At 51.1% G+C, this 26,527-nt stretch overlaps 1 protein-coding gene across 7 annotated transcripts in view; it reads right to left on the bottom strand.

The window, feature by feature from the left end:
* MVB12B (multivesicular body subunit 12B) overlaps positions 1 to 26,527 on the bottom strand; it is a 263,019-nt gene that overhangs the window by 183,424 nt on the left and 53,068 nt on the right. For 5 of the 7 annotated variants that reach the window (XM_047830752.1, XM_047830757.1, XM_047830756.1 and 2 more), the window contains exons 1-2: positions 17,713 to 17,908; positions 11,268 to 11,390 (exon numbers count right to left, since the gene is read on the bottom strand). In XM_047830752.1, the coding sequence (XP_047686708.1) occupies positions 11,268 to 11,390; positions 17,713 to 17,904 (315 nt within the window). In that variant the 5' untranslated portion in view covers positions 17,905 to 17,908. Of the gene's footprint in view, positions 1 to 11,267; positions 11,391 to 17,712; positions 17,909 to 24,462; positions 24,630 to 26,527 lie in introns of those variants that run through there. The other 2 variants (XM_047830753.1, XM_047830755.1) reach the window with 2 other exon arrangements.

The following is a 26,527-nucleotide window of genomic DNA, read 5'->3' on the forward strand; positions in this document are numbered from 1 at the left end:
AGAGGAAAGGAAAGGTTGCCTCTCCAACAAATGGTACTGGAGCAGCCATTCATCCACAGCAGAGAACAAAGAGGACGCAGACCTAAGTCCACACCTCATACAAAATCTAAGTCAAAATGTATCACTTAAATGTAAAACTACACATCTTGTAGGAAAAAAAAAAAAATAGGAGAAATCTTCGGGATCTAAGGCCAGGCTAAGAGTTCTCAGACTTGGCACCAAAAACATGATTGATAAATGGAAAAACTGGTAGGTGGGGCTTTGTCAAAATGTAAAACGTTTGCTCGTCCGAGACCCTGTTAAAATAAAAAGACAAGTATGGACCAGAAGAAGAGATTTCTAAACCACATGACCAACAAAAGTCTCGTACCTAAAATACACATAGACTCTTCAAACAGGAAAAACCCCAAACAACCTAATTAGGAAAGGAGTGTGAGATGAAGTGGCATTTCACGGAAGAGACAGATGTGATATGGCAAATAAGTGAAAAGGTGTCTGACGTCATCAGCCACGAGCATAATACAAATGAAACCAAGGGACGAATCACTACACGCCTATCGGCATGTCTAATACTAAAAAAAAGGACAATAATCAATGTCAGAAAGGAGGCAGAGAAACTGGGTCATTTATACACTACCAGCGGGAATGTAAAAGGTTACAGTCGCCCAGGAAAAGAATCTGGCATTTTCTTAAAAGAGCTAAACGTGCACCTCTCATATGACCAGCGGCCGCACGCCTGGGCCTTTATCCCAGAGGAACCAGAACTTACGTTAACACAAAAACGTGTACGCAAGTATTTACAGCAGCTTTCTTCACAATAGCTCCGAACTGGCAACAACCAAGATGTCCTTCAATAGGTAAACAGCTACATAAAGTGTGGTGCAGCCGCGCCAATGAATGCGATTTGGCTATGAAAAGCGCAACAGATGAATCTCCAGAGATTTATGACGAGTTTTTGAAAAACAACAATAAAAAAGCCAATCTCAAAAGGTTACATGCTGCAGGATTCCATTTACAGAACGTTCCTGAAATGACAAAATTATAGAAACAGAGAACAAATTAGTGGTTGTCAGCGCTTAAGGAAGAGGTTAGTTAACTGCTAGAGATTGTATACCACTTGCCTATGAGCACAGCGTTCACACGCAACCTTGAGTTGCACAGACCAACCCCGAGTCTATAGCCCCATCCACCTCCTTTTACCAGGCTCCTTCCACTGTTCCCCTGGCCTAAATCACCCCAGGGCCAGGTATCTGACAACCGGAGACCAGCCCTCCAGCCCAGAGCCCACGGAAACGATTTCAACCAGACGGTCCAAAGTCTGCTCACCTGACCTGCCTTGCCTTTCGCACAGACACCACAGTAAAGGCTCCTGCCCCTGCTTCCTCCCTCTGCCTCCTGCCCCTTGCTGGGGCTTCCCTGGGTGGCCCTGCAGTGGCATGGCCTGTCTCCTCCCCCTGGGAGCTGGGAATAGAACAAACTACCTTTTCAGCGGCACTTGTCGCCTGATCCTTTGGCCTCATCACACCCGGGTAAAAATAAAATCCCAGGTCCATTTGAAAACAGAGGCTTTCTGTGTCTTGACTGTTTCAGGGTCACTATCCTGGTTGTGACGTGGTACTTGAATTTGCAAGATGTTACTATAGGGGGAACTTGAGTAAAAACGGGATCTTACCGTATTACTCGTTACAACTGCATGTGAATCTACAGTGACCTCCAAATAAAAAGCTGAACTGAAAAAAAAAAAAGGAAAACGAAAGCAGGTCCCTCTTTTCCCTTAACCCAGCTAACTGGGGTTTCTTTGTCAGAAGCCCTTCTAAGTGGTGAACAGGAAGGTGAGAGAACAAGAGGAGGCACCAGAATGCCGCACTGTCAAGTTCTCCCCGCTGTCTAGAAGAATCAGCTGCAGAGAAAGTCACTAGTGAGAAGAAAGTCTTTGGGTCAGAACCAAAATGCAGAGTTGGTGGGACAGAAGTCTAGAAGTAGACAATTCAAGCTACTATTTCTTTTTTTTTTTTTTGAGAGAGAGAGAGAAACAGAGAGAGACAGCGAGCATATGAGCTGGGGAGGGGCAGAGAGAGAGAAAGGAATCCCAAGCAGGCTTCGTGCGGTCAGTGTGGAGCCTGATGTGAGGCTCGAACTCATGAACCATGAGATCACGACCTGAGGCGAAACCAGGAGTCGGACACTTAACAGACCGAGCCACTATTTCTGACAGACTCATGCTAAGAGCAGACAAGGCACGCTTCTCGCACACCTCCTGGATGTCCGAGGCCAGGCAGGGCTCTGCAGGGCACAGGCAAACAAGCAGGGAGGAGGCCAGCATTGCACGAAGTTGGCTGATCCAAGCCACAGGAAACAAAGGCTCAGGGGCCGGTCATAAAACCACTATCCATGTTTTTAGTAATTCTCCGTTGAATGTATTTTCTCACAAAACAAAAGGGAGGAACACCTGGTGCGTTTTCTCAAAACAAGCTCGGGTTCTGAAAATAAACCCGTGTGCGAGGCAGGTCTCGGCCTGCAGTGGTTTCCGCTCTGGACAGCAGAGCGGTGGGGAGGGGACCGGAGGCGGCAGGAAGAAGCTGTTGCCCCTTGCTTCTGCTTTTGCTCTGTGGAGGCAGAGAGAGTTTGGGGGTGGGGGCAGCTCCTCGAGGCCGTGGGCTCTGGTCAGGAGACTGCTTTCTGGTCACAAGTAGCACCTCAGATTTCTGGAGGGCTGCGTGTCAGCTGGGATCAGACTAGACATATGACTACACCCCACATTTCCCATGTGATGTCCCCCATATGTTTCTTTTTTTTAATGTTTACTTATTTTTTTTTTAATTTTTTTTTTTCAACGTTTATTTATTTTTGGGACAGAGAGAGACAGAGCATGAACGGGGGAGGGGGAGAGAGAGAGGGAGACACAGAATCGGAAACAGGCTCCAGGCTCCGAGCCATCAGCCCAGAGCCTGACGCGGGGCTCGAACTCACGGACCGCGAGATCCTGACCTGGTTGAAGTCGGACACTTAACCGACTGCGCCACCCAGGCGCCCCAATGTTTACTTATTTTGAGAGAGAGAGAGAGAGAGAGAGAGAGAGAGAGAGAGAGAGGAGGGGCAGAGGGAAAAGGATAGAGAGGATCCCAAGCAGGCTCCACGTTCTCAGCACAGAGCCAGACACGGGGCTCAATCTCATGTAACGGTGAGAATATGACCTGAGCCGAAACCAAGAGTCAGATGTTCAACCCACTGAGCCACCCAGGGTCCCCCACCATAGGTTTCTAATAAGATATTGTTAGCGTCTTCACAGGCTTTTCATGTGACTTTTTAAGAATTCCTTGGGCGCTACATAAGAAGACCAGCTTATTGGAACCTGCTTCAGCACCTAGCAGATTACCTCTTTCTTTCACCACGGTGCTAAGTAGGACCTCATTTGCGGGCATAGGACTCTAAACGTACCCCTCTCTGTGCCCCCTCGACACAGCCCACCGGCCCAGAGGGAAGCCGGTCTCGCCTAGGCCCCCCAGCGCCACTCACGTTTGACAGTTCAAGCATTCGAAACTTCTAATTATTTAGAAAATCCCACATACATTTAGGGCATATATAAATTATTCAGGTCCAGCAGTTTTTAAGAAAGGTTTTGTCGTCTAATTAGTTTCAGAAGTAAGCAGCTGTGCTGAGAGAAAGGGGACGGAGGAAGCGCGGGCTTAAGGCACGAGCGGCCCATGTCTGCCCGCGAGGCCCACTCGCCGGTCGTGGCCGTGACCAAGGCTGGCTTCCCAGCTCACGGTGCCAGGAGGAAGCAGCAGCCACGCAAAAGCATCCCTTCCTGGCTCTTCTCCGGGGGGCCCTGGATGCCGAGTCCTCTGCCCCTCGTGGGCCCTGCTTCCTCAGACAGCCCCTCTCCCCGGGTTCCTCCCCACTGGGCGTGCTCAAACACGTTCCCGCCTGTAAACAAAGGAAAAAAGATTCCTGATCCCATGCCACCCTCCCGTTGTCATCTCCCTCTCCCTCCCTGCCTTCAAGGTCCCCTCCCACTTCAGGTGGGCTTTTCAGGTCCACTCCAGTCTTGCTTCTGAGTCTACCCCGCTTCCTTGGCATTAACCCAACAGAAACCTTTCAGCTGAAGTTTACTTAACCTTTAGGCGACTGTGAACGCTACCCTTCTTCTAGACAGACTCATTTTCCCCTCAGTTTCCTACTAGTTCTCACCTACTTCTCTGGACGCTCGGCCCCAGTCCCCTCTGCAGGGCCCCCTTCATACCCAGTACTCAGCGATACTCCGGGGGGCCTCGGACAGGGACCCTGATGCGACAGGACCACGTCCCAGGAACACTTCAGTCACACTGAAGTGGTCTCCGCCATGTGACGACAACCCCCAGACCTCTGTCTAGACCTGCAGACCGAGGGCCCCTCAACAGCTCCACCTGGACGTCACACAAGCACCTCACTGAGCGTGCCCCAAACTGAGGCATCGCCTTGCTCCACGCGCACCCCACCCGCACCCCCGCCCCCACCGGCCGTCCACGTTCCCATTTCAGCGACAGCATAAGCATCCACCAGCTGCCCAGCAAGACAGCCACATGTCATCTTGGCCCTTCCGTTCCTCGCCTCTGCGCCCGCCTCCCCACACTCGAATCCATTTTTTTCTGTGGAAGAATATGTCTTTGGGTGCCCACGTCCCACGTTCCCAAGTCCCTCAGATCCATCTACGTCTTCCGTTTCCACGGCTGCGGTGAGCCCACCAGTCTCTCACCCCGCGCTAGCACACGGCGTCCAAATCCATCCCCCCTTACCCTGGTACCTACATCTTCCAATTATTCTCCTTGCTGCACACGCCAGGTGAACTTGTGCAAACACAAATCTGAGAATCTCTTCCTCCTGAAGCCCTTTGACGACCCCCACCACCCTCAGAAGAGCAGCCGGCTCTTTTGTGTTGTGATTCGGCCTCATCCACCCTCCCAGGCTCACCTCTCACCTTTCACCAGACCTCGGATTCCCAGGGCCTCGCACGACAGCAGGTGATCGACAATATTCGTGAAACCGATGCGTGAATAAATACACGAACGAGTAATGTCAGGTGAAGTTTCACTAAGGAGCTACTCAAACGGGGTTTTGAAGGAGAAGTCAAATTCTACCCCAGAAAGGTGGGGGAGAGGTACAGGAATTCTGGAATTATGGGAAAAGTAGACTTAGAGGTACGTCGGTATAAAATTTCTGCTTATTCTGAACACGAGGAAGTGAGAGGTTCGATGAGGCCAAAGAAGTGACTAGAAGGACGTGAGGCTGGAAGATACGCTGAAATCACGTGAAATTAAAGTTGGATTTCTGTCCTATACAGAATCTGCTTCTCAGGGATGACAGACCCCTTGGGGAGAAGATCCACAGGTAGCACTGCGACAAGTGTCATAGAATCACGAGGCCCTCCCTCCTGGCGGTGTGCCAGCACCACCGGAAGTTGGGCACAGAGCCTGGGGGAGGGGGAGTCCTTTCATTCCCCTGCACCCTCACCCCCCCAAATTCACTTTATTCACATTCACCTTAATGAGAATAGAAACTGACAGAATGTCACAGCCTTTCTGGAAGGCAATCAGTAATGTTAATCAAATTAAAATGTGAATATCCTGACCCAGGAATTCCAACCTATGGAATTATTCTTGGGAGCTAATAGGACAGTCACAGCAAGATACATATACAAGGATTTTGTTTAGCGTATTACAAACAAAAATGGGAGGGGCACCTGGGTGGCTCAGTCGGTTGAGCGTCCGACTTCAGCTCAGGTCGCGATCTCGCGGTCCGTGAGTTCGAGCCCCATGTCGGGCTCTGGGCTGATGGCTCAGAGCCTGGAGCCTGCTTCCATTCTGTGTCTCCCCCTCTCTCTGCCCCTCCCCCGTTCATGCTCTGTCTCTCTCGGTCTCAAAAATAAATTAAAAAAAGTTAAAAAAATTAAAAAAAAAAAAGGGAAACAAACTAAGTGCCCTTCAACGTGGGATTAGCTAAATGTTGGCATAGCCAGACAATACAATATTTGTCATTAAAAAGATGAGATAAAAAAAAAAGATAAAAAAAAAGATGAGATATACCTACATGGACTGATAGAGAGCTATCTATGCCCACAATATACTATTTTTTTAGAAGCTGGGAAAATATCAGTAGTACCATTTTATATTTTTAAAATATATTTAAAAAAAAAAAAACCCACATACACACACATCCCCAGAGACTTCCAGAACTCTAAATCAGGAGAGGCTGAAAAACAACAGAAAAAGTTAGCACAGCCCTCCCTGAGGTAGATGTGTGGTGGCCACATGTGGAGACTGTTTAAGAATGACTTGATTCAGGGGCACCTGGGTGGCTCAGTTGGTTAAGTGGCCGACTTTGGCTCAGGTCACGATCTCACAGTCCGTGGGTTCTGTGCTGACAGCTCGGAGCCTGGAGCCTGCTTCGGATTCTGTGTCTCCCTTTCACTGTGCCCCTCCTTCTCCTTCTCCTTCTCTCTCTCTCTCACTCTCAAATAAAAAAAAATAATAAAAAGAATGATTTGATTTAGATCAGTGGTTCTCAAAGTGTGGCCCCTGGACCGGCAGTATCTACGTCACCTGGGAATTGGTCAACATGAAATTCTCAGGCCCTGCCCAGACCTACTGCGGCGAAATCTGGGGCGTGGGGTCCTCCAGAGGATTGAGACTCACAAAATCTTGAGAATCCTCCACCTGGACATCTGAAAATACTCACTGAGCTAGGGGATAATCTGTCACTTTGGGGGTCACTGTGCCACAAAGACTCTTGTGTGTAGGGTGAGGATTTTCAGGAAGAGAATGGAGGCGGTGTTAGATTGCCGTGAGGAAAAAGAAAAATATCTCCTACTCTCTCCGAGGCTGGGACTCAACCCTAAAGTCTGCTGGGAGGTGGGTGGAATAAAAGAAGAGTCTGGGCAAGTAGGGGTCAAAGGACACTGGGCCTCAGTAGCAGGCGTCTGTATTCTCTGAATTTTACTCTCTCACTCTCCTTCCCCCTCAAGTTCCAGGTAAGTCTCATTAAAAGTGACTCTGGGGCACCTGGGTCGCTGAGTCCATTAAGCGTCTGACTCTTGGTTTTGGCTCAGGTCATGATCTCATGGCTCATGAGATCGAGTCCCAGTTTTGGCTCTGCACTCACAGTGTAGAACCTGCTTGGAATTCTCTCTCTCTCTCTCTCTCTCTCTCTCTCTCTCTCTCTGCCCCTCTTGCTCTTTCTTGTTCTCTCTCAAAATAAATAAATAAACTGGAAAAAAAAAAAGTGACTCTGGTAGAGGAGAAGGCACACTGTCCGACCCGACTCAGGCAGAAGGTGGGAGCAGTCACTCACTGACAGGTTAGCAAGGAGCTATATGTACCCAGCCAAGGGCAACCTCACAGGTGTCACCAGGAAAAATGGCACAGTGCAGAGGCAGGGGAGAGAGCCAGAGCTAAGAACCCCAAGCACAACTGAGGTGGCGCCCTGGGAGGGTCTCAGAAAAAGCTAGGGGGCAGACAGGTCTCAGAGTAGAGAAGAACAGGAGGGATTTCTAGAAGCTGAAGCAGGTTCATGCTGTCATAACCTGGAATTTAGCAAGAAAGGTCGACTGATCTGGAAAGCTAGATCTGATCAATAAAACAGTCTGTTAGGACTTCCCTGCCAAGCACTTAGCACAATTTTATTTTACATTTATTTGTGTGGTCATTTGATTGTCTTCCTCTCCCTCTGGACTGTAAGTTTTGTGAAGGTAGGAACACTGGATGTTTTCATGCATCAGCATATACCCAGGTCCTAGCCGGCACATAGTATTTACTCACAAAACAGGCTGGATAAATAAACAATTTAAATTAAAACACTCCAGGGGTGCCTGAGTAGCTCAGTCGGTTGAGCGTCCAACTCTTGATTTCGGCTCAGGTCATGATCCCAGGGTCGTGGGATCGAGCTCCACGTTGGGCTCTGCGCTAAGCATGGAGCCTGCTTAAGATTCTCTCTCTTTCTCTCTCTCTCTCTCTCTCTCTCTCTCTCGATCTCTCTCCCTCTCTCTCTCCCTCTGTCCCTCTTGCTCGCTTGCTCTCTCTCTCTCAAAAAAAAAAATAAAATAAATTAATTAACACACTCTAGACTGTTTGATTATTCTTTCTCTGTATTGTTGACTTTCCGTTTCATTAGTTTTTGCCAAAGCAGTATGTTATCATATGAAAGTATATTACCTGAAAGCGTATTGTCAAAGGAAGCTATTTCCGTTTTGGAAAGAGTCGCCCCATAAATACGGTGTTGAGGCATTAGTCTCCGAGTTGTAAACACTCGTTTAGAAAGGCCGAAGAATGTAAATAAAAGGTAGGACGTATTAGGACGTATTTCAGTGGATATACATGAGAAATACACCCACAGTGGTCATCAGCTACGGCCAGCCTGATGCCCTCAGATTGCTACATCCCAGATTGACTTGGAAATCAGAGGTTAATTCTGCAAGGGAGAGTTTTAGCACAAAGTGCGTCTCTGGCATCCCGAGTCACGGAAAACTGACCACCCAAAGATGATACAACAGCATGTGCTACCTTCAGCAAATGCCAGGCACCGACAACAGAGTCGGGACGCAGATGCCGTGGCGTCACACGTGCAACCCGCCCGCCCTGTGACGCCAGGGAACATCCGCACCAGTTGCTCTAAGATGTGAGAGTGCGGCGGTGGGACAGAAAGGGCAGGGGGGCAGGCGATCTCCCAGAGGGCTGCAGAAATAGGGACAATAAACTGAGAAGCTTCGCAAATAATCCCCAGCCCCTTAGCCTAAGAAGCTTCCCCTGCCCTGGAGGAAAGAGAAGTTACAAAATCAAATTTTTATAAACACACAGGCGGCATCTTTTACTTCAAGCAAGCCACAAGGCCTGTGCTCACTTTAAAGCGGCTGTGCTACCCAGGGCCAGCAGCCCATCGGTGCCAAACTCTCAGGGCTTCGTGGTCATGGCACTTAACGTACTCTGTGCACTGGGGGGACTAATCCTACAGCAGATGTGACCGGCAGAGAGGGATCTCGCCACAAATCTACAGCAGGGCTTCCTCGGCCACTGACGTTGGGTCTAAGCAACTCTGAACCCGCCACCATAAAACGCCTTATATTTCGGTTTGGAGGCTGAGTTTCTGTGAAACTCTAGATAAAAGGAACGGGCCTCCCCGCCATTCCCCTTGAACTCGGGGTTGGACCTCTCGGGAACCAGATCTTACCTGGGGACGATCCAGTGGTCAGCACAAAGAGAGGACTCCCACCCCTCTCCCTGGAAGGGCTTTCAGAGGGAGCCCGGACACTCTCCATCTGCGCGTGCGGAGGCTGGGTAATTGCCAGGCTGACCCTCGGGGGCCTCTTGCCCTGCTCACCTTTTACTATAATGCGTGGTACGGCATAATCATGAAATGTGCTTATTAATTTTACTCATTTGACACTGCGCTCTTCTGCCCTGAGCTAGATGTTAGGAGAAAATGATAGGGATAGATTCTGCTCCTGTCAGACTTCCCAAGACTTTCAGAAAACCAGACTATCAAAGGCCATCCGCCACCCACCAGCCAAGCTTTCCAGATGACCCCAAAGGTACAAGCCGAATGTTAAAGACACAGATCAACAGAGGAGAATAACAAGAAGGCGCGGAGACCCATGCCCTGGGGGTGAGCCCCCCGCATGAGCCCTCCCAGGAGAGCGACCCCCGAGCCAGTCCTCCCAGAGAGCGTGAGCGCTGAGCCCCTGCCCTGATTCATGACTTGCTGCTTCATATCTAATTCATCAAAAGACACTTTGGCTTCTCAAATCAGGAACATTTTTATTAGCTTCCCAAGAGTTTTATGGCACAGAGCCATATCTAATGATTCTATTTTATGGTAAGTTATACATTCAAACAGTGCTTTGAAGTCAGACAGCAGGTAAGACTCAAATCTTTGTCAGAAAAGATTCCCTCGGCCTTTCACTTTAAAAATGTTTATAAGCTTTCAAACAGTTGGGGAAGTGATGGGGAGCATTTTAACAGGCTGCTGCTGCCTTGCACAGGACCCAGCGCTGGCTGGCCCCATACATACTGTGGTGTTCCCAGCAGCGCTTGCTTTTGCCCCTCTATCCCTTCCACCCGGGGACACCAGTAATGTCTGGACACAGTTTGGGCTGCCACAACTGGGCGGGGGTGGGGGGGGGTGCTACTGGCATCTAGTAGGTAGAGGCCAGGCGTGCTGCTAAGCATCCTATATACGTGGCATGGGACAGTCCCACAGCACAGAAGTCTCTGATTATCTGGCCCAAAATGTCAACAGTGTCAAGGCAGAGAAAGCATGCCTTAGGGCTTCTTCTGGGCCCGGCTGTCGTAGCCCTCCCACCCCTGGGACATCAGATGCTAACATAATCATGGCGGCAGGTTTTCAGTGCTGGTTGAGGAGACCCATAATCTTCTACTCGTATGTACTCTTGGTGCACGCTTCCAATAAACAAGAATAAAACACTGTCTTAAACAAAACGAGGAAAGTAAAAATAAGGCCACCTGAGAATCTCAGAACATGTGACCACGGTCGCTGTTAACAAAACCCTCCTCGTGTTACTCAGCACTTTTTAAGCTCGAGCCAAATCAGGACGTATGTAACGAAACAACAAAATAACCAATTCCAGCCATCTACTGAACACCACCACAGACACCTGCTGAAAAGCACAGCAAGTTCTCTGCTAAACTGTAGTGGTGTAATCAGGCAGAGCATTGGACTCGGAAGGGGGTCTGGTCCTGAGTCACCACTCCCAAGGACTGGGGCTCTGTCACTCCACTTATCGGAGCCTGGGTTCTCTTAATCAGCAAAGGGAAGATAAAGCTACTTATCCTCCAAGCCTTCCAGAGAACCGTGACAGCCAAATGAGTTCCCAGGTAGGAAACTGCTCTGCAAACTGCAAAGAGCTATACAAACATAGGGCAATACACTGATGACATTAACACATGCGGGACCACCGATGCCAACCGCCACGGCTCTTTTCGGCTCTTGGATCCTTTCCATGAAATGTCACAACTAGCAGTGACTTTAGAAATCAACAGGGCCAACCCTTCAGTTTTATAGAAGGTGAAACTGACCATCACGGGAGTCAAGTGATTTAGCCAAGGCCAGATGGACTCAGCTTCTTGGACTCCCAAACTAGGACACTCCCCGTACTTCCCACTGGTGATGCTTTCCCCCTGTTTAAGTTCCTAGAGGGAAGAAGCACATTTATGTACAAGGTTCAGAGGGGCTTGAACACAGGAGGCACATATCGGTTGAATCAGTGGATCTTGACTTACTACATCATAGCCTGTTGGGGCTCGGTTCCGAGAAGCCACCACTCCCACTCCCGTGATGGGATCCATCGACGTCTCTGGCAAAGCTTCTGAAAGGTCTTTGACTTCAGGCATGGTGGACTGGTCCTGGTTCCAAGAAGGAAAAAGAAAGCACAGAATTCAAACTGACCATTTAAAGTGAATGATACAAAGTCTCAAACACTTAGAGCCAGAATCTCGGGGCAAATATCCGGAGCGAAGCTCTGTCTACCTGAACCAGCTATAGGAGCCCTGACCTTACCTGACCCTTTCCTCAGATCAAGAACTCAAGTAATCTCTGACCCCTGATCTTCTCAAGTTGGCTTTGAACTCTGGGCTAACAGAGTTAGAGAGGGCCTCCCTGAAGTGACTTTGACTCCAACCCAAAAGCAAACCATTCTTGACTCTCGACAAGCTGCCTGATTTCTGAACAGATGCCAGTAGCTTCTCTGAGGATAAATCAGACGCAGCTAAATCTAACAGCATTGTTCACCTCTCTCCCGTACATTATCTCCTTGGGGAGGTGCAGACTTCCAAATCCACAGCCTCTACCACAACCGAGCGTGGACTGCGGAGCAGGCAGGCTTCCAGACACATGGAAGAAAGTGTTCTGGGCACGGAGGCAAAGGAATGACATTCACGTCCAGGCTCCATGGCTTACTGGCTCATGACTCTGAGCAAGCAAGAGGTCAATGTACTGACAGTCAAAGAGCTGCCATGAGATCTAAGGGAGTCATATAAATGAAGAGCCCAGAGGGGTCCCTAGCACACAGTAGGCACTCAATAAAATGCAGACGAGACTGGCAGGCTTGGGGCACACAGGTCCAGCATAACTGGCTAGAAACGTGGTAGGTGCCGTTCCTGGGAGGGCTGGCAGGTGCCTCTGTTGTGTTTAATCCTGCAGGTCATGTGGGCACTTACTCAAAGCTAAACACTAACAATGACCATAATTCTTGCCGGGCACTTTGGGAGACAGGGAGGGGAAATGGCATTATTATTCTGCTGCTGACTGCCTCCTGATGTGACCAGAGGAGACAAGTAGGATATAGAGAGCACTGGGTCTGGGCAGCTCCAGAGGCAGCGCACCAGAAAGCAAATACAAGAGGTAACACCTTATGTAAATGACTTTTAGTTCTTTTAAAAGGACAAGCAGTGAAAAAGAGCAAGTTAAATTCCACCTCCTTCTGCAGCAATTAAATCCCACTGGTTGTAGGTCTACCAGATCTCTCAAAGCTGGTTACTGCTTCTAAAGCAAACCAAACAGGCAGGGAGAAGAAATACTCTTAGTTCTCAGCCTAGAATCAGAAAAGGCGGAGGCCATTAAAAATGACTGCAGCCTTTTAAATAGGAACAATCAGAATGCTATATGCAAGTCACCCAAGTAATCAGTGTCCCCCGAAGCCCACAAAAGTTCCGGAAAACAGACCTGCCAATGAAATCGAGCCAAGTCTCCAATCAACGCTAGGAAGCACCTGGCAGCAGCCACAAAAGCTAAACTAAGTTATGCTTTACTTAATTCTACTGAAAATGAGCTTCTAGAGCCCGGGGCAGGGGGTAGCATACCATGCCACATTTTCTATTTTCAGATTTCATTTACCAGCCAGGTTCATATAAAGCACGGGGCTTGGTGCTTCTGGCACACAGTAGGCATGAAGTAAATACTTACTGAATGAGTAGATATGCACGCCCCGGTGAAGAAGGTGTAGAGGTAAATAAGCGTACCAGCCCAATCTGAGGCAAACACTAATCAAAAAAGTATCTTCCCTTGGAAAATCCCACAGTATGGTAGCACGAAAATAACCTTGCTGCCGTTCGAAAAATACGGGTACCTGCTGTTGGTTACCAAAACGCTTTGCAATTAACAACTCATTAGCAGAATGTACAAATTCTGCCAGTGCTACAATACCATGCTGTGAATTTAATAAAGAACATCCGAGGTAAGTCTTTTTTTTATTATTATTATTATTATTAAGCTAGTACCGCCTCTACCATGAGAGGCAGAGAGAGCGAGGCAGAGACAGAGAGACAGGAGGCGAACATGGGAATAAACACGAAAGGTTTGATTTGCGGACAGAGTCCCGGCCCCGGGTCACGACGTCGGCCCCGGACGCCCACGACAAGGCCTCTCCCTTCCCGAAGCCCTCCGTCAAGGGCGGTGGCGAAACTCGCCTCGGGAGCCCCGCCGCTCCCACAATGCACCGGGGAGGCAGCCCAGCGGGCAGGTTCCAAGATGGCCGCTGGGCTGCCTCCGGCTGAGGCAGACAAAGGAGCCGGCGGCCCGTGCCCATGCGTGCACGGTCCCAGCCCGGCCTGCAGACGGGAGGATGCGACAGCAGAGCATGAGCACAGAGCATCTCGGATGCACGCCTCTTTCTTCCCTTTCCCCCCAGTTGCTGTACCCTGGGGATCAAGGCAGCCTTTGTGAAATACAGACAAATGACTCCTCGCGGCGCGGGGCCGCGGCCGGCTCGGCGGCGGAGGAAGCCCCACCACCGGCAAAGGAAGCTTTTAATGAGAAACGCCCAAGATATCCATGGCAGAGGCAATCACTCAAAGCAGCTTGCCCTGAATTACATATTTTCTGACTGCAAATTACTTTTAACAGCGTCTCTACCGTCACTTCAATTGACCTTCCTAACAAAAGGCCATTTATTAACTGGCACTCCACGTTTCCCGGGCTGTGTGGAGCCTCGAGCCAGAAGGGATGGCACCGCCGAGTACTCGGCCGCCCAGGGTCACAGGCCAGGCCTCTGAGAGGGGAGAAGAGGCCATTAATGCAAGCCTGCGGAGCAGATCTGCCCGAGAGGGGGGGAGCGGGCTGTTTAAGACCAACATTAACCTGTCTGGCAAGAGGCAATGCGGGTCTGACACGTAAAATACCAAGGCCTACTTGCAACAACCCCCTGGTTTCGTCCTCAGCAGCTACGCGGCAGAGAGAGACCCACCCCTATCTCAAAACCCTAACTGCACACCAAACACACTGACACCCCTCTACCGCATACGTAGGGTGCTTTGCATTTCTCAAAAACCTTTCTCAGGTTCCTTCTCCACCGATGATCACACCAAACCTGGGAGGTGGCTGGGTCTTATCGCCCCTATTTTAGGGAAGACAAAACTGAGGCCCAGGGCTGTCAGAAGCCAGGCACCTGACAGCTGGCAGACCTAAACAGGACCCTTAGTCCTCCTTCCCAGGTCTGGTCTGCTTTCCGTGACACTGTGCCGAGGGAGACCAACATCCCGTCCGATAGATCGAGAAGGCAGTTTCAACACTAATTATCTTTAAAAATGCCAAAGCTCTTCTTTCTCCAGCCATAGCCCAATACGTGAAGCAAGGGGGAGAAAAGTACAGAAAGATAAAAGTAACATGGGATTAATTTTCCTCACACCTCAGTTTCAAGATTCAACATTTCCCTCATAAATAATTTACAACAATAAAAATGAGCTAAGGCCATGTTTGTGTAGGACGGAGGTAAATTTAGGCCTAATGAGGGAGATCCGAGCACTGCACAGGAGGGAATAGGTTGATGTATAGCACCGTGCGAGCACAATCGACAGCACACAGGGGCTCCATTACCAACTGGAAGTTGCGAGGCCAACCGGGAGGAGGTGGGGGGAGCAATTTGGGGAAACTTCTACCATCCCAGCTGTGGCTGCAAGGAAGGTCTCCAGGGGGAAAGCCGAAAGTTGACCAGTGTTTTAGATGACAAGACGACAGAGGTGGAGATTTCTCAGAGCCCTAAGACTGAACCAACCTGAAACAAAGTCAGTTCTCGGTAAATGCCACGTGAGGAATGCGGGTCATGATGCCCCCCCAGGAGTCACATCTGCACGAGGGCACACGGAGAGTGCAGTGGCAACACTGGACTTGGCTAGTCCTCCCAATTTAACCTTGCAGGTCATTTGGCCCCAATCCCCATCCCAATCTTTACCCCGAGTGCGTGGCCAGCCTCCACTACGTCATTTCCAAGGCCAGGGGCTGCAGAGCTTTATTCTGGGCAGCTATTCCTGTGTCTACCCCGACAGGATTTCCCCGCCAGACAGAAGAATATGTGTAAATGTGTTGTGGGGTGTGTGTGTGTGTGTGTGTGTGTGTGTGTGTGTGTGTGTTGCCTGTACATACGGGGGCTACATGGGATCAGTTAGAGTGAGGTGGGTTTTCCGGAGGAAAATCCAGGAGGATTTTTTCCATGCCGTGCCTGATGAATACGATGCAACAAGGGTGGGTAGGAGAAAATCCGCCTCCTGCTTCTGCCTGCAATGCTGCAAACAGTGCCTGGGGAAGGCCCCGGCGCCCAGCCCTGCAGCACCCTGGCAATGCCATCATCCCAGGTTCACAGAGAAATGAACTTTAACTATAAAGCCTCTCATACAGACAGCACACTGCTCCCTTGTAGCTGATCAAAGAATTACTACAACAGTGTGCTTAATCCCTGAAAGTCAGCAGTGCTGGGCTTAACTGATGCTGAATATTGTTTCAGAATCAAAGGCGCGCCTCCCGGCCCCAGTCTGGGAGAAAACTAAGCTACTGTATCACAGTTGAAAACTCAGGGGAACTTTGATATCATCTCTGTTTAATTTCCCCGGCCCTTCGAGCCTGGGGTTTATCTCGTTTTATCAACTCCTGTACTGAAATCAAAACCCAACTAACAGAGCTCAGACCTCTCTCCACCGAGGCCCTTCTAGAGGCGGGGTGGGGTGGGGAGCAATAACCGCAGGGGGGGAAGGGGCGCTGCCATCAAAGGAGGCGCAGCAGGAACCCCAACTCGGCCTCCCTGCCGCGGTGAGGAAGGCTGGCTCAGAAGCAGCACCAGCACTGCCCGCCAAGGGCTGAAGGCGCGACTCGCACACAACTTTTGAGGAGAATAATTTCAAAGTATGGGGGGGGGGCAGGTTAAACTGGGCTACCGTAATTGAAATGACAAAACCCGTGGATTAATTAAATCCCTACAGAAGGATGAACTTGCAATCAGCTTGCTTGAAATCCAAAGTCAAGGGCACAAAAGACATAAACTGTCTGCCCACATCCACCAGCTTGCGGGGTTGGGGAAGAGAAGTGGATAAATATTTCACTTGCCGTGGGAACCTGACCAACAGCAGGGTGGAGACTGAGAACGGGCTGTCTCCCAATAAAAGCTGCTGCTGTGCCCACATCGGGCAGCTCTTTGCCTGTTGCCCAGTGGCAGTAGTGGTCCACAGGAACCGAGGCCCTCTTGTTGCCCCGATTACTGGCATCTTGCTGCTAACAAATCTTCAGCAGGTGCAGAAGGACATGGCCCCATTCCCATGGGAGGGAGCCCATGGCCAGGCTTCTCCAATCCACACCACAACACACACAAACACGCAAGCTGGGTGGTCTCCATGCAGCTAAGGTGCAGAGACCTACCTCCTTAGGAGATGGCAGGCTGAGGCCTGGGTCCATGCAGCACCCAAGCAAATGGCCAGCCAGCTCTTGGACTATTCCTGGACGACAGCGCACAGGCTGAGAGGCGTCCACGGTGGAAGCTCAGAATGGCATCCCTGTGCCTCCTGCACTCTGGTCTGGCTGGACCACTTACCTGGTCAGAAGCCAAATCACTCTGACAAACACTGTTGAGTATGGTCAGGTGGCAATAGGCCACAAGCTGCTGGGAAGGCTGCTAAGATATTAGGAAACTAAGGCAAATATTTTTCTAAGCTCTCCTAGATCGCAAAGAATTTCCCAGCCAGGGAAACTAACAATGGCGAGCACTTCCTTTTCCCCAGTAAAGGCCCCAGTTACTTCTAATAAAAGAGTCTGCTGAATAAATGTATCCATTCTAGCGGACCTATGCCTAGATTTATATTAACCGTTTGTATACCAAACAGATTTTCTACAAACCATGTGATGCGGGCCTGGGGTTCAGGGTGCTGCAGCTCACACAGTGCAATGTTAGATCCTGGAATTCTCGCTCCAAAAATAAATCTGGGATCAAGTTCTCCAGCACTGCTGTGGCCAAAGCCCTGCTTCTTACAGGCCCAACTCTGCAAAACCAGGGAGCCTGGTGCGGGGGGCAGTCTCCAGTATACTGTGAGCCCCACTCCGACCTGCCCACAAACACTGCAAATGAGGGTCAGCCCTGCCCACTCCCATCAAGGTTTGGTGCCCTATTGTCCCCTGGAGAGAAGGAAGAGGGAGGACCCCCAACAGAAGGCAGATGCTCTACAGATGAAGCCATCCCAGGAGGACCCAAGAGAAATGCTCTCTTGCTATTCAGGGACATAAGGTCAGGCACGCCCTTACCCTGATGGCCAGTGTCTAGGGTAAAAATGCCAATGTGTAACGTAACCTCAACACCCAGCAAATGGGCTCTCGGGCCAGAATCAGAACACCCAGCTTCAGGTCAACCAAGCATGTCCCATCACTACCAACCCCTTTCTGACTTTCAGACATTTGGTCATCTAATCATTGTACCTGTGCGCCGATGACTTCCAAAATACTTCCAACCGCCCGGACTTTTCTCCTGAGACTCAGTGGTAGGTGTCTAGTGTCCTGCTGGCTGTCATCACCATATGTCCTGGCTGAACATGCCATCCTCCCCCTGAAGCATCTCTCACATTCCCAGTACCCAGCAGCACTGGCACACAGCAGTAAGCCCACAAACATTTATGGGGAGCCTTTGTGCTAAGCACTGAGGGAGGGTATGCAATGATGACGGTTGGAAATCCAACATTCTGGAGCAGGGATTCTCAAACTCTGGCCTGAGTCACCTGGTGAGTCGGTTAAGACAGACACTCTTGGAGCCCACTCCCGGAGATATGGATCCAATAAGCGTAGGATGGGGCCTGAGAAGCTGCATTTCTGACAAGCTCCAGGTGACAAATAGCTGCTGGTCCACAATCTGAACTTTGTACAAGACAGCAGGTACTCATGAGATGTTTGACGAATGAATGAACAGAAAAACACCCGAAGGTAATTATCCATGAGGAACAGCCTCGGAATGAGCCCCTCGGTCTCTCCCTCCCCAGAGAGTCAGCCAAGAGCACCCAGCTCTCCCCCTATGACACCCACCCCACCATTCAAAACCTAGGTCACATCTCCCGTTCTTCCCAAACCTTCCTCGATTGCCCCTACACACAGCTGCTGTCACTGCGAACGCCGATGCTCACCAAGAACACGGTCTCAGCACACACGTGTGCACACACGCATGTATGCACACACAGAAACACACAGCCTTGCCTCTCAGAAGGTTTAGTACACTTTCCCTAGCAGAACATTAGTTGCTCAAAGGTGTTATGTCACGGTGGGTGCTCAATAAATGGATTATGGGTGAGTGGGTGGGTGAGTGGATGCACGGATGAATCAAGTTCCTATCCTCCCAAACTGCCCACGTTTCGCTGAATTAAGGTGGACACATAAAACAGCAAGGGCAACGGCAAGAGCAGACCTGCGGGCCCCTTCCAATTAGAACGCCAGGCTGGGCATCAGTGAGCCCAGGACAAACACCACGCTTCCAGGGACAGGCAGGCTGCAGAGGAAGGGAGGCGGGACTGCAGAGCTCCCGGCAGCTAGCTCCAGAAGTGATTGTGACCCAGCCCAAGCAGGCTGGATGAGGGCCTGGCAGGGGCCAGGGTGTCTCCAGGCTGGTCGCCCAGAAGACTCCCCTAAGGGGTTTGTAAAAACCACGGCTGCCCCTTCCAACCCCCAGGTTCTGACTTAATTGGGTTGGGCTGGGCCCAAGACTGGATAATGCACAGCCCAGGTGAAATGCCACTGTGCTGGGTGGTACAGCGATGAAACAGACGTGGCCACCACCCACGGAGCTCACACGCCAGAGGAAACATCCCAAAAGAAAGAGACTGCAAATGAGGGGCCACTTCCTTCTGCCTGGTGAGTCAGGGAGATGTGAGGGAAGAGCCTGCGCTCCACCTGGCCTCCTGGAAAGAGAGAGGGCGCAGGGCAGTGAAGGTACTGCGGGCAAGAGACGTGGAATCAGCAGCGGCATGAACAGACCACTGGGGGGACTGTGGGTAGCAGATGGACGGCCGAAAGAAGCTTCTGAGGTGCTTAAACAACAAACAAACAAACAAACAAACAAACAAACAAAACGGTTAAAAGCCTGTTGGCATTTCTCTGCAATTTCTAAGGTCCAAGCAATGATGCAGGGCTTCAGGAAGGAAGGAAGAGATTCGAAAGTCTTTTGTTCCTATTTCCTCTCCTGTAACCCAATGCTTCTCAAACCAACGCCCCCGTTCCTGCAGACCACCGCGGGGCCTCCTTACAGTATCAGGTCAGTGCGGGAATGAAAAGCGAAGCAGAGCGATGGAGAGGGTGCAAGCTCTGGAGTCAGAGGGACCCGAACTTGAATCCCAGCTCCGGCACTAATTTAAACCTGTGTGGCCGCAGGTGCGTTAGCTGAGCTGGGCCTAAGTTTCCTCCCCAGCAGAACTGGAACGACAGATACTATTTCCTTCACAGGGTTGTGTCGTGTAAGGAACTTGTAGAACTTGCATCAAGAGAAACAGTCAAGAGAGTGCACAAGACAGCCTATGGAATGGAAGCAAGTTTCTCCGAATCACATATCCGATGAGGAGTGAAAATCCAAATCCATACAGAACTCTCACAATTATCAACAACAAAAATTTAATATTTGATGGGAAAAAACGGGCAAAGGACTTGAATAGACCTTTCTCCAAAAGTGGTCTACAAATGGCCAACAACCATATGAAAAGATGTTCAACATCACTAATCACTAGGGAAATGCAAACCACAGTCACACCGAGCTATCACCTCATACCCACTGGCATGGTTACTATCAAAAGTCTAAAAATTAGTGTTGGCGAGGACGTGGGAAATTGGCACCCTGGTGCCCTGTTTGCTGGGGATGGAAATGTAGCCACTAAGGGAAACAGTAGGGTGATTCCTCAAAAAATTAAAAATAGAGGCGCCTGGGTGGCTCAGTTGGTTAAGCTTCTGACTTCGGCTCAGATCATGATCTCACAGTTCATGAGTTCGAGCCCTGAGTCGGGCTCTGTGCTGACAGTACAGAGCCTGCTTGGGATTCTCTCTCTCTCTCTCTCTCTCTCTCTCTCTCCCTCTCAAAATAAATAAATAAACTTAAAAAAAATAGAATTACTATACAGTCTGGCAATTCCACATCTGGGTATGTACCCAAAAGAATTGAAAACAGGGTCTTGAAAAGATCTCTGTACATCCATGTTCACAACGGCATTATTCACGAGAGCCTAAAGGCAGAAGCAACCCAGGTATCCATAAACAGATGAATGGACAAGCAAAACACGGTATATACACGTAATGCATAGTATTCAGCTTAAAAGGGAAAGAAAGTCTGACATGTGCCACAACGTGAATGAACCTTGAAGACATCATGTTGAGTGAGGTGAGCCAGTCTAGAAAGACAAATACTATATGATTCCACGTGTATGAGGTTCCTAGATTAGTCAGATTCATAGAAACACAGAGGAGAATGGTGGCTGCCAGAAACTGGGGGAAGAGGAAAGCGAAGCTGTTTAATGAGTATACAGTTTTGCAAGATGAAAAAGTTCCAAAGATGAGCTGCATGACAGTGTGAATGTACTTAATGCCACTGATTTGCACACCTCAAAATGATCAGGATGGTTCATTTTATGTTATGTGTGTTGTATGCTTTAAAAAAAAAAAAAAGCCTCCACAATTGTGGTTTTCAAGTTTCCGGAAGCAGAAGCACAACCCCACATTTCTTACTCAACACACAGATCCCAGGGCCCCTTCCCCAGATGTTCCGATTGGAGGTCTGGGTGTGAGGCCCTGGAATCTGCATTTTCATAAACATCTTAGGGTTATTTTGCACACCAAGAATTCATTTATTCTGCTGTAGTTCTAAAGGATCAAGGGATATTCTCCTGAGTATTTTGCTTTTGCTGATCAGTACCTGTTTAAAAAACAACAGCTACGTCTGTGTCCATGTGTGTGTATAGAAAGATCTCATGTATAAAGAAAGATTATAACCACAGCGCAACAAGGTGGTCCCCCAGTCCTCAGGGAGGTAGGAGCTACAAGGCTTGAGCATGTGACTCCGGGGCTCCAGGCCCACGGGCCTCTCACATTTCCAGCATCGCAAGCTCCACATCTCACCCGAAGTGTGTCAGGTAAACCAAACACGTGCCCGCAGGGTGTCCCCAACAAGGGAGGCAACGTCAAGTACACCCCACAGCGGCTCTGCCTCTCAAGCAGCAGAGGAGAGGAGGTCTGACATAGGCAACCTCATTGCAAACAGCGCAGACGATGCAGGGAAACCACAATTCCCAAGGGCAGCCCAGCAAGCAGAAGGCCAACCGGAGCCAGTGGGGCCAGAAAATGTTGGCCAGGAAAATGTTGGCCAGGGAGGGCCTCTGAGAGCTCGAGAACAGCCTGGGAGAGGCAGCTCGTTCAGGGACCCCAGGCCTCCCCTCCCACAACCCAACTAGCAAAGGAGACTCTGCTCATTCAGCCGCAACCAACTAAATACAGTGTTCTCAGCCCACCACATCCAGCCATGTAGTCATTTGTTATCTTCATGATCATAATAGCACCTTTGACATTTCCCATGCTCGGCTCCAACTCTATCATTACTTTCCAGTGTGGCAAGGATGTCGCTCTTCGAGCGGGACGCGTGGAACCCTTCCAACCTGCTAAGGTGGAGGGGCCCAGGACTTCTAGGTTCTGACGCCCCCCAGAAGCCGATCTGCCATGAAACTGATAGCAATGAACCTTCAGCCACCCCCACCCTTTACCCCTTCCGAGGCCCTGAGAGGGGACCCAGAAATGCGTTCACATGGCCATGTGGTTTCGTGAAATGCACAAAAGCAAGATATTCTTGTATTCTTTTTCTTATAACCCCTCCCACCTCCAAATCGTCTAAATGATGGACCCAGAAAACCAGGGTCTGCCTTTGGAGTCCACCTAAATTTAGAGAGGACTCCCCCACACCCTCTGTAGTGCCACATGCATTCACATACATTAATTCATTCAGCCTTATGGGGTAGGTTTTATTCTTAAGCCACTTCTACGGAGAAGGACATCGGAATTCAGAAAGGTTCTGTGAGGTTCCATGACCTGCCTAGGGTCACCGGGATTGCAGGAAGGAGACTGAGATTCAAATCCAAACCCCTAAATCCAAGCCCTGTGTTCTTCTTACTCTAACATCCCTTCCTGATTGCCCTAAGGAGAGCTACAAACAGAAAGGCACTCTAAAGAAAAAAAAAAATAAAGCTCTTCTTCTGATTAATAAGCCAACAGACACTTACTAGTAACCACTAACCTTTACTGACCACTTGCCCTGAGGCAGGCACAGAGCTAAATGTTTCTCTTGCAATAGTTCATTCACTGCTCACCATAATCCCGTGAGATACATATTATCATCAGCCTCGCTCTACAGATGAGGAAACTGAGGCTCAGAAAAGTTCATTAGTTTACCCAAGAACACACAGGAAGTAGGAAAGCCAAGGATTAAGCTGAGGTCTAATTCTAAAGCCCTTGCATTTGGCCATGGTGCGCTGTTCCAGTTGGAAGTGGGAAGAGCCTGCCAGCGGGATGGAGGCAGGCAAGGAAAATACCTTCAGCATAAATCAGGAGTGTGGCCTAAGAGCTAGAAGGAAGGAATCAAAAATGCGGATTAGAGGGGCGCCTGGGTGGCTCAGTCAGTTAAGCGCCTCACTTTGGCCCAGGTCATGATCTCCACAGTTCATGAGTTCAAGCCCCATGGTGGGCTCTGTGCTGACAGTTCAGAGCCTGGAGCCTGCTTCCTATTCCGTGTCTCCCTCTCTCTGCCCCTCCCCCAATTGCACTCTGTCTGTCTCTCTCAAAAATGAATTAAACAAAATTTTTTATAAAATGCTGATGAGAGAAGATGATTCTGGACTCAAATGAACCAGTAATTCACATGTCAACTGCTTCACATGGGTCTCGGTGCCCAGGTCCCAGCAGAGGCCCCACCTCTCAGAGGCTCCATTTAAATATTCTCCGCATGGCCCAGTTATCTCAAAGCACTGCCACAATTTCCAGGGAGCTAGCAAGGTGTCACCTGTGTCCTGTAACTAACCTTCTGAGGACCCTGAGCTTTTCGGTTTGCCTAGGTTTCTGCAGAGCTTATCCCCTAACTTTTCTAAAGCTTCTCTGCTGCAGCTGATAAGACTTTTTTTTTCCCCCTGTTAAAACGAGATGAGATCCAGCCAGCTGTCGAGAAATGTACAATGAGATTATACTGAGAAGGAACCACCAGAGACAAAGGCCCCTAAAGAGTCACTGGCCTGTTGTGGCTTTTGTGGCAGAAATCTGTTCTTGGGTGGGGGTGGGGAGCAGAGAAGGGGCAACAGCCATTTGCCTTTTGCTTCCTGGGGCCTTCCTCTGCGCCTTGCTGAAGAGACTGCTGAGAAGCAGGGGAAAGAAGAGTCACATCTTTAGCGGGGAGAGAGGCTGATAACTTAGGAAGAGTTGTCTGTTGGTAACAAAGAGGACAAAGATGCACATAGGTCTGCCCTCTTCACTTGGGCCTGTCACTGGGGATCTGACGTCCCCCCAGTCCTAAGTCTGTCTCACTTAGGCTGGAGTCCTTGTGGGGTGCTCGTCAACACAGCCATCACACTTCCAGGATGGGTACTCTGGGTCTTGGGTGCCCACTCTGGGCCCCTCACCTTTAGATAGGTGCCCTGGCATTTGGGTGTCCTCTCTGCCGTGCCCAGGTCACAGGTGAGGCCGCACCCCAGGTGATGCTCAAGGCTCAGGTGCAAGTTGGTCTGCACCCACGTGACCACAGAGAGCCGGACCCCAGGCCAGGCCAGTGAAATCAATGTCCCCAGTCTGTGCAGGTGGCCGCCGCGGCCTGGGCACAGGTGGGCCGCCTCGCCTCTCACCTGGGCGGCGGTGGCTCTCGGAGACCCTCACCTGCCCGGCCCTGGGGGCGTTGCTGGCACTCGGGTCCCCGAGCTCCCTCCCGCCCGTCCGCTGCAAGGCCGAGCCGGGGTTCGGGAAGCCGCGGAGCGCGCGGGCCCGGGAAGAGGCCGCCGGGCCTGTCCCCGCGGCGGGCCGGGCACGGAGCCCGCAGGCCTCGGCGCGGCCCGGCTCCGCCCGTCCGCCCGCCCCTCGGCCCGGGGCCCGCGCCCGCCCGCCCGCCCGTCCGTCCGCCGGGGCAGCAGGGCCGGCTCCGCCGAGCCTCCGCGGCGCCCGGCCCGCCCGACCTCACTTAACTGTTCCCCGCTGGGGCGGCGGCGGCTGCGGCGGCGGTGGGTCCCGGCTCCGTCTCACGCAGAAGCAGCTTCTCATCGCCCGGGCGGCGCGGGAGGGGCCGGGCCCGGGGCCCAGGCGGCGGGGCCGGCGCCGCAGCTCGAGCGCGAGCCTCACCGGGGAGCGGCGGCGGCGGCGGCGGCGGCGGCGGCGGCAGGGGCGGGGCGCGGCCTGGCGGCGGCGGCGGCGGCGGCGGCGACAACGGCGGCGGCGGCTCCCTCGGCGGGCCGCGGCGGCGGGCCGGGCTCCGGGCCTCCCGGCTCTGGCGCTGGCTCCGGGGGAGGCGCCGGGCGCCCGAGGCTGGCTCGAGCGGGAGGAGGGAGCGGGAGCCCTCGCGTCCGGAGCCCGCGCCGCCGCCGCCGCCGCCGCCCCGGCCGGCACCCCGCCTACCCCGGGCCTCCCCCACGGCCCAGCCCGTGAGCCCCCCGGCCCGGCCTCCCCCAGCCGGCGGGTAACCACCCCCCCCTCCCCAGCCCGGCCTCAGAGCCCCGGGAGCCCCAGGCCTCTTGGAGCCTGGGCCCTAGTTATCCCCTCCGCCAAGCTGTTCTCTTCCAGGGCCCCGCAGCCCACTCAGCTCTCCTAGGCCTCACTGTATCAGTCCTTCAGCACAGCCTTAGAACCCTGGACGCCCCCAGGCCTCTTGGCGCCTTAGATGAACACCACACACACACACGTTGTCCTCTAGCAGGGACACCCAGCCCTCCTAGATTTTCGTGAACTGCAGGCCATTCCTTCAGCTCCGCTCACTCCAGTTCAGGGGACCCCCACTCTCCCAAATGACCCAATACAAGCTTAGCCAGGTCCCAGACTCCACTAAAAACAGGCCTCTCTCTCATAATGACCCCAATCTCCCAGCGATTCTCTGCCTCCCCTTTATGCTGGGCAAATGATCAACCCACAGGGGCCATGGGACTGCCCTCAGGGAAGCATCTAGAGGGAGAGGTTTACAGAAGTGATGCCCTACAGTACTCGGGGAAAGGTATAGGCCAGAGGATAAGACTGCATGAGGAGTGGAGTCCAGAGCTTGACTCTCAGCTAGAATGGCTGCTACCAAAGACAGGAGCAGGCTCTGCATAATTCCTTAACCAAAAATGCCCCACAGAGCCCCAACAAGGCATTCCCAGGCAGAGGCTGGCCTGCCATTTGAAAGAACTGTGGTCAGAAGGCTGGAGCCTTTAGAGCTGAGGACCATGCAAAGAGTGATTGGCATCAATTTGCTAATACATCAAGTCTAATTTTCACACATTCTAGGTTTTTCTAAGCAGAACTGGCTGTCGGGGAAAATGTCTTGTGGGGAAGCCAGGCAAGTGTGTGCATTCCAAGCGTCTGTCTCAGAAATGCCACTGGTTCAGATGGTTTTACAGACAAGTTCTTTCAAAGCATTAAGGGTCAGACGATCCCTCCGTTATTTAAATTTACACAGAGGGGCGCCTGGGTGGTTCTGTCAGTTAAGCGTCTGGCTTCCCCTCAGGTCATGATCTCGCAGTTTGTGAGTTCGAGGCCCACGTTCTGGACTGACCCCTAAAGCCGTCAGCACTTAGCTGTTCTCTGTGCGGTGGGCAGTCACTTGGGGGCAGGGGGCCAGGCCAGGCTTCCTGTCAGCCTCCCCAGTGTCCCCGAGGAAATAGCCTCAGCTGGTGGCCAAGTTCAGCCAGGACAACTCCACTTTGCCCTGTTTTACACAGACAAGCCCTTTTTTAGGGCAATTCTGCTCAGAAGTGTTTAGATGTTATTTAAAATGTTTAACAGGGGCGCCTGGGTGGCTCAGTTAAGCCCCAACCTCAGCTCAGGTCATAATCTCACGGTTTTTGAGTTCGAGCCTCGCATCAAGCTCTCTGCTGTCAGCATGGAACCTGCTTCAGATCCACTGTCTCCCTGTCTCTCTCTCTCTGGCCCTCCCCTGCTTGCTCTCTCAAAAAGAAACATTTAAAAAATCAATAAACATTAAAAAAGTTTTTTAATAGAAAAACATACACAGAAAAAAAGCAAAAATATTCCATATCGCTTCCCAAATTTAGCATAACTCTGA

This window comes from Prionailurus viverrinus, chromosome D4 (assembly GCF_022837055.1).
Source record: "Prionailurus viverrinus isolate Anna chromosome D4, UM_Priviv_1.0, whole genome shotgun sequence".
NCBI lineage: Eukaryota > Metazoa > Chordata > Mammalia > Carnivora > Felidae > Prionailurus > Prionailurus viverrinus.